The 7,500-nt window shown below is 40.8% G+C and overlaps 1 protein-coding gene across 1 annotated transcript; it reads left to right on the top strand.

Annotated features, from left to right (window-relative positions):
• Window positions 1–1,621: 1,621 nt before the first annotated feature.
• Window positions 1,622–7,494, top strand: sp6 (Sp6 transcription factor). Its single transcript, XM_041231421.1, has 2 exons — window positions 1,622–1,874; window positions 6,452–7,494. The coding sequence occupies exon 2, from the start codon at window positions 6,658–6,660 to the stop codon at window positions 7,489–7,491; it is 834 nt and encodes a 277-aa protein (XP_041087355.1). The 5' UTR covers window positions 1,622–1,874; window positions 6,452–6,657; the 3' UTR covers window positions 7,492–7,494.
• Window positions 7,495–7,500: the final 6 nt, after the last annotated feature.

Genomic DNA, 7,500 nt, shown 5'->3' with positions numbered 1-7,500 from the left:
AAACAATACATAGATCAAAACGATTTCATATTCAATTACCAAAAAAAAAAAAAAAAAAACGTGAGTACAGATACCTTTAAGAGTAAAATCAAACACAAGATACACGCAGCAGTAGAATATGTTAACGGAACATTATCCATCAGGTTTCACTCAGCAAAATGAATCCATTCTATTAATGTGAGATTTTTGGCCATACAGCTGTACATATATAGGGTACGGTGCCTATGTATGAAATATGTTTCATTACAGAAAAGCGTTGTTTGTTTTTAAATTGAGATCTATTTTTTTTTTTCTCTCCTTAGCTGTTGGTGAGTTTATAGAATCACATCAAAGGTTTCCTAAAACCTGAAAAAGTATTTCCAACTAAGGAAACAATTCCGTCTGGCAAAGACACTCTTGGACTCAAAATTATGTTTATTGATTTAAGGCCTGATTAGACATGACTTGTAACTATTGTAGCATTGTGAGGCTGGTATCAGACCGTGACAAACTTTACAAGTGGGCGGTTTTTTTTTTTTTTGTTGTTGTTTTTTTGTTTTTCTTACTGTAATAAAACTCAAAGCAAAACTGGCTTACCGTTCTCTATTCTACTTAGGAGACCAGAATAGTTTGTGCGCTTCAGGAGAGATAGATAGATAGATAGATAGAGAGATAGATTGATAGATTGATAGATTGATAGATAGAGAGATAGAGAGATAGATAGATAGATAGATAGAGAGATAGAGAGATAGAGAGATAGATAGATAGATAGATAGATAGATAGATAGATAGATAGATAGATAGATAGATAGATAGAGAGATAGATAGAGAGATAGATAGATAGAGAGATAGATAGATAGAGAGATGGATAGATAGATGGATAGATGGATAGATAGGATCCCATTAGTAAATAGTACATAAAATATAAACTAGTATTGCTATTTAATTGTATCCCCTTCCATCAATATATGCGTAATTGTGGAATTTCCTATCCGTTTTCTATACATCTATTTAATAATGCATATTTTATAATGCGTATATGATTTTTATGAGGGCAACTTATTCTTCATTTAAAACTATTCTAAAAAATCTAGAAATGTATAAATAAAATTAAAAAATCATAGCAAAGGGGGTTAATTAAAAAAAAAAATGTATAGACAATAAAGCACTCACATTATAACCATATTCATAACATTAATAATACGAATAGAAATACGCACAGTGCGCTCATGTATTAGAACATCCCGTTGCTTCTGTACTTTTGATTTGTTGTGCGTATGAAATCAAACCGCTGTCACTGGAAATCTTTGTCAAAATAGGCAAATGAGCGATTGTCTAATTTAATCGGTACATAAACCTACTGTACATATACAGACATACAGACATACAGACATACATGCATTCATTCACCCATATAAACCACAAGCCTTTTAAAACGACTCCACTTCTAAGTGAAACAGAAGATGAAATAATTTTAGACTTCGGGTAGCTGACGGCTCAGGATTGTCTGGTAGAAATGCTCCAGTCTAATTACCCAGGTATAATTGCACCTGGAAGGGTTAAACCCAGACAAGTGGGAGGAGTCACTCTGAAGGGAAAAGGTACGGAGAGCAGGTGATGAAAGCAGTATAGGAGCCACAGGCAGAACTTTCAAGAACACAGACGCGGGGAAAGCACGCTGTCAGTCGCCCTCCTCTATTGGACTGTATGAGAGACTGTGGATAAGGATCACCGGATCGCAGACTCAGATCACCGGATACACCAGGAGTCTTCACCTGTGTTTTTTTTTTTTTGTTTAGTTTTGTTTTTTGTATCGCTCCACTGTGTCACTGTGCTTCGTTGTTTTAAAAAGTTTAAAGAACATCACTTGACAAGTTAAGAGCAGAAGCTAATAGGTAAGCGAAAGCTTTTTTTCAGGATCTGTGGGGTTTTTTTGCATGCTTTGTCAATGTATGTTTTTTTTTTTTGTAAATTAATTAATATTGCCCTTTTTTCTTTTTTATGCTCTGTAGCACTTAACTTTTTGCCACAAAAAAAGTCGTACCAATTACCAGGAAATTCTCAATCGTACCAATTACGATATATACAATATATATATATATATATATATATATATATATATATATATATATATATATATATATATATATATATATATATATATATATATATATATATATTTTAATTGTACGCTGCATTCATAACCTTCTTTCAAAGCCGTTTGCATATGTCACTAATGGAAAAAGAACAAAGTTGAATTTACCAAAATACACTTCAGTGCTTTCCAGCTAATTAAGCATGTTTCAGGTTTAAAACACACTATGAGCATTCTGCCTCGGGACTTCATTCAAACTGAGTTTACAGAGTAGCAATATCGTAAAGCATAGGATAGCATGTGAAAAACATCAGCTCAAATTAAACCATTGTGAGAATATTACGAGCAAGAAACACCTTGGCTGTATACACGATCGATTCGAACTAAGTTCTTGCTATTTTTACGGTTAAAGATGTTATTCCACGTAGACAATTGTATCTTTTTTTTTTAAGTAAGCTGCATCTTGTGCTGGCAACTCCCTTGTGTTAATGGCACATGGCTGAGATTTGGGAAGTCCCTGTTTTAAAAAGATCCCAGGTATAGGAGATAGGTTAAGATTAGGGAACCCTAGTACCGTGAGGTCTCTCGTTATAAGGGCGGCTGTGGAAGACCCGAGGCCTTCAAATCTGAGAAACTGATCACATTTCTAATTTATCAATGTTGCAATTTCAGAAGTAAGTATTTTCATTTCAAGTTACCGAGCTAATAAATACGTCAGACATAAATTGCAAATACATTCATAGAATTTTATTTATTTATTTATTTATTTTGGTGTCACACTTTTTTGTGGATGAAAAATAAAATCTATTGAATATATTTTACTGGTTTTCTTCTGACAAATAAGGGGGAAATTCACAAACCCAAATCTCAAGTGTCATTAGCATAACTGTACCAAAACACATTCACAAAACGTTACTGTTTTAAGGAATGTTTTTAAAGCCCATGTTATATGCCTCTGTTTATGTCAATAAACATTCTTAGTAAAACGTTCCTTAAAAAAAAAAAAAACAACAACAAAAAAGGGTTGTCAATATGAGCAATCACACTTACGTTAACGTTAGTTTTTATTTGATTTGATTTTTTCTGTAATGTGAATAAAGTAGGTGTTGGGGGGGGGGGCTGGGGGTATGCATAAATTCCAGGGTAAAACCGACTTCATTCACGGTGTATAAATCCAATTATGAACTGCATTTGCTAGAAGCAATTCTGTCAGTGCGTCTGCTCTATTACAGAGAACACAGGCTGACCTTAAAACAACTACCAAGACAAACGTTTTGAACTTATTTCCTAACAATATCCTAACAACACGCAAGAACGTGGGACACACACCCATACCGCAGGCTCCTGTTCTAACCCCGGTGATTGTCAAATTCACTCTGAATGGAATACAGGAAAGAGGTTTGACACTGAACACAAAAGAACCCTCTCTGTAATCAAATCCGTGTTTAATGACAGGACGAACAGAACAAAACGGTAACACTGCAGAAACAAGACTGCTGTTGCTTCGCAGTTTCACCCAGGCCAGGTTTTACTAGTACAGGTAACAAGCTCAGGTGTGTAAAACAGTAACACTAGGCATGGATCAAACATGCTATGCAGCGAGAGTCTTATTTCTATCACTGGGACGTTGAAAAGTCGGAGAGGAATGAGGCAGCTGTGTTTCCCTTCTGAGGAGTTGCTTTATATATATATATATATAGAGTAACGATCTTGGTTCCCGGAGGTAGAAGTTTCTCACAGACGGAGGTGGGACCCGAACCTGGGTTCGCTACATTGGTGTTAGAGGTGAACTCAGGGACCCCTGAATGCTTTTGGAAGCTTGTAGCCTGGTGAGCAAGTCCGAGGGCAGATCGGAGGCTGGCAGAGGTGTGTAGCGTGCACAGTGGTAGGGGCCAAGGTTGGTTGGTGACGCAATCAAATATGAAGACATAAGCCCGATAAGACGGCTCCTTTTGTGCAGCGGTATCGGTGCTATGCTTCACTGCGGGAGGTCTCGGGTTTGAGTCTCTTCTCCCCCTGTGAGAACACCCTGCCTCCGAGAACCGAGGTCTTATCTATATATATATATATATATATATATATATATATAATGCCTATAGCGTCTCATCTATTTAAATACTTAATGGCGTTGATTAAAAATCTGATGTTCAATGATTAATGTTTTGACTAGATGTCTTCTCAAGATATTAAAATATTAAAAAAAAAAGACTCGTGGTCGAAACGTTTTGTTATTGAATAATAATTATTACATTATTAAATATTGTCTTCTCATCAGGACATTGAAAAAGACTTCTAGATTAAACAAGCCATTCGATTTGAGTTCCTTTAAGTATTTATAATGCCTGAAATCTGAAAGGATTTATCACCGGGCATGATTGATTTTTCTTCTTCTTCTTCTTCTTCTTCTTTCTTCTTCTTCTTCTTCTTCTTCTTCTTCTTCTTCTTCAAAAATAAAATAAATAAATAAATAAAAATTCCCAGTCACGAAGTTGTTACATCGGCCGAATCCCAGCAGACTCGTTTACTTGGCGTGTGAATAAGAACATGCAGAAAATATATTGCAGAATCGCTAAGCCATCTCCGGCTTACCTGCACTGCGCACCGGTAATCTCCATTTAACACCCCGGATACATTAACCCAGTGAGGGAGATGGTTAGAGGCGGCTGTAGATGCCGAGGCGCGGGCAGTGAATCCCTTGATATAGTTCGAAGACTGGAAATCGCTACTGGCTTTACTGCCAGCTGCTGACACTTAAATGAATCACGGAGACAAACCGTGACGTTTACAAATCGCTGCTTCGTAGCTCTTGCAGGGAGCCCGTTCCTTGCCGTTTTGAGGAATGCAGAAGAGGAGGCGATACAACACTTCTATAGAGAAGTAGCCCAGTACAGTTAATTTCCAGTGCTACTGTAGGAAAATTAACAGCAAATGCCCAACATAAATGTATTTTTAAGGACTTTATTATTATTATTATTATTATTATTATTATTATTATTATTATTATTATTATTATTTTAGAATAGAACGTTTTGATTGAAAATAGTTATAAATGACATTCTGAACAGAACGTTTTGATTGAAAAGAGTTATAAATGACATTCTGAACAGAATGTTTTGATTGAAAAGAGTTATAAATGACATTCTATACTGGATAACCTTCTGACCTTTTCTCAAACAGTAGAAACTAAGTATTTGTTTTGTTTTGTTTTGTTTTTTTTTTTTTTTTTTTTTTTTTTTTTTTTTGGTTTTCATTATTCGGAACAGGCTTTTATTAAAAATAAAACGTTTTGTGAGTAGGGCCCATTATCATAGCTTTTGTTTATTGTTTACTATTTCTTTTGAAGATAACGCTTTACAGAATTTCTAGTTGACCCTTTGCCCTGGTGTCCCCTTTTAAAGAAAGGCAGAGTAATGAAGTCGTAAAATCCAAGCGCTCCAGATAAACACCATCCACTTCAAACAGTGCAGTCCCCCAAAGACCTTGAAGGAGTGCTAGGATTTCACTGTGCCAGAAAACTCATGTGCCAGCATTGTAAGGTCAATGAGGCACGGCCTCGGAGCTGCGCTTCAAAGCATTTGCCTGGCGGTCATGTGGGCGGTCTAATTTGACAGAACAGAAGAAGAATGAAGGCTGAGAAAAGGCTGGGGGGGGGGGGGGGGGGTAGTCTGACAGGACAGCCTGCAGCACACACCCCGTGTACAAGGAAAGGGTAGAAACGGGTATCTGGGAAATGGTTTGAACACAAAACTAACTAGAAAGAATAAACCCTGCCGTAATGTTCCAGACTCAGAACGTACCCCACTTATCAATTCCTTGTTCCGGAGTAAACTGGTTTGGTTGAGTTGGGAAACATCCTCTCACAACTGTTTCCCTTACAGCTGGGCTTGAGCCCCTGTTGATTCTAAGTGTGCTTCATAACATTTGTTTAATCTTCATTGATCCCCCTAGAGAGGGATAAGATAAGCTGCAAGGGGGGGGGGGTCAGTAAAGTCCATCCATGTGAGAGGAGCTCAGGGCTGCCCCTGGTGCCCCTGTCCTGTCTCACTCAGACACAGCCCCATGTTCCCCCCAGGTACAGTATGGAGCTGGGTAGCACTGACGCTCACACAGTAACCTGCCATGCTTCAGTGTACATCAATATGTCTAGCAGTGATTCAGAAACAGGTTCTCCTGTCTGCAAGCTCAAAGAAACACAAAAGCTGTATGCGCTGATCTGAAGCCATACCGCCAAGGACGGTGATGTCACCAGATCTCAGGAGCTAAAACAAGGCTTCTCTTCATGGAAGGCAGCACTGCTGGTGGCTCGGATAGGAAGAGGCGATGAAAAGACATCTCAACCCCTAATCTTGTTTGTTTTATTTATTCTGTCTTCAACAGGAAAGAAGTTGACTGCTTTGTGGACCACTTGAACAATTCCTCCATTGGAGTCTTCTGTCTCGTTCTTCCTGACCAGATCTCTTCCTCTCCAAGCTGTGATATAATGTTATGATCAAAGCCTGGTGGAGAATTTAAACGTTTCACAGAAGTAGGCTTCTCGGGACTCAAAAATTCAGCTACCAAAAGTCTTCACCAAGCTCGTGCCCATGGCCCACCCCTATGAGGCTTGGTTTAGACCCACCCACCCCAGTGGGAGCACCGAAGAGGTGCCCTCCTGGTGGGACCTCCATTCAGGGACCACAAGCTGGATGGACCTCCAGAACGTCCAAGGTGGCCTCCAGACCTCTGCCCAGGCTGGAGGGCTGCAGCCCCCCATTGGCACCTATGCTTCAGAACCCCAGCTCTGCGGACCGCCTTCCCACCAACCCCTAGCCACCCAGCACCTCTACACCCAGGATGGGTTCAAGCAACTGGACAGCACAGGGCAGGAATTCCACCCTCTGGAGGAGCCAGTGGACGTGGGCAACAGGCCCAAGAGCCACCGACGGTCGGTGCCACGCAGCTCCGGCCAGACAGCCTGCCGGTGCCCGAACTGCGTGGAGGCAGAACGGTTGGGGCCCTGCGTCAACGAGGACGGCAAGAGGAAACATCTCCACAACTGCCACATCCCTGGCTGCGGCAAAGCCTACGCCAAGACTTCTCACTTGAAGGCCCACCTCCGCTGGCACAGCGGTGACAGGCCCTTTGTCTGCAACTGGCTCTTCTGCGGCAAGCGCTTCACCCGCTCGGACGAGCTCCAGCGCCACCTCCAGACCCACACGGGCGCCAAGAAGTTCACCTGCACGGTCTGCAACCGGGTCTTCATGCGGAACGACCACCTCACCAAGCACCTCCGGACCCACGAGGGGGCCAAGGAGGAGGGGGAGGCCAGCGCAGGCGTCGACAGCAAGAGCTTCGAGCCGAGCCCCGACGCCACCCTTAAACCCAAACGGGAACCCGAGCCCAGCGCCACGCCCGGGGGAGGGGGCCAGCCCAACTGAGGGCACGGC

The sequence above is a fragment of the Polyodon spathula genome, chromosome 28 (assembly GCF_017654505.1).
Source record: "Polyodon spathula isolate WHYD16114869_AA chromosome 28, ASM1765450v1, whole genome shotgun sequence".
NCBI lineage: Eukaryota > Metazoa > Chordata > Actinopteri > Acipenseriformes > Polyodontidae > Polyodon > Polyodon spathula.
The sequence above is the reverse complement of the archived record's forward strand: the minus strand, read 5'-3'. Positions and strand labels throughout refer to the sequence as shown.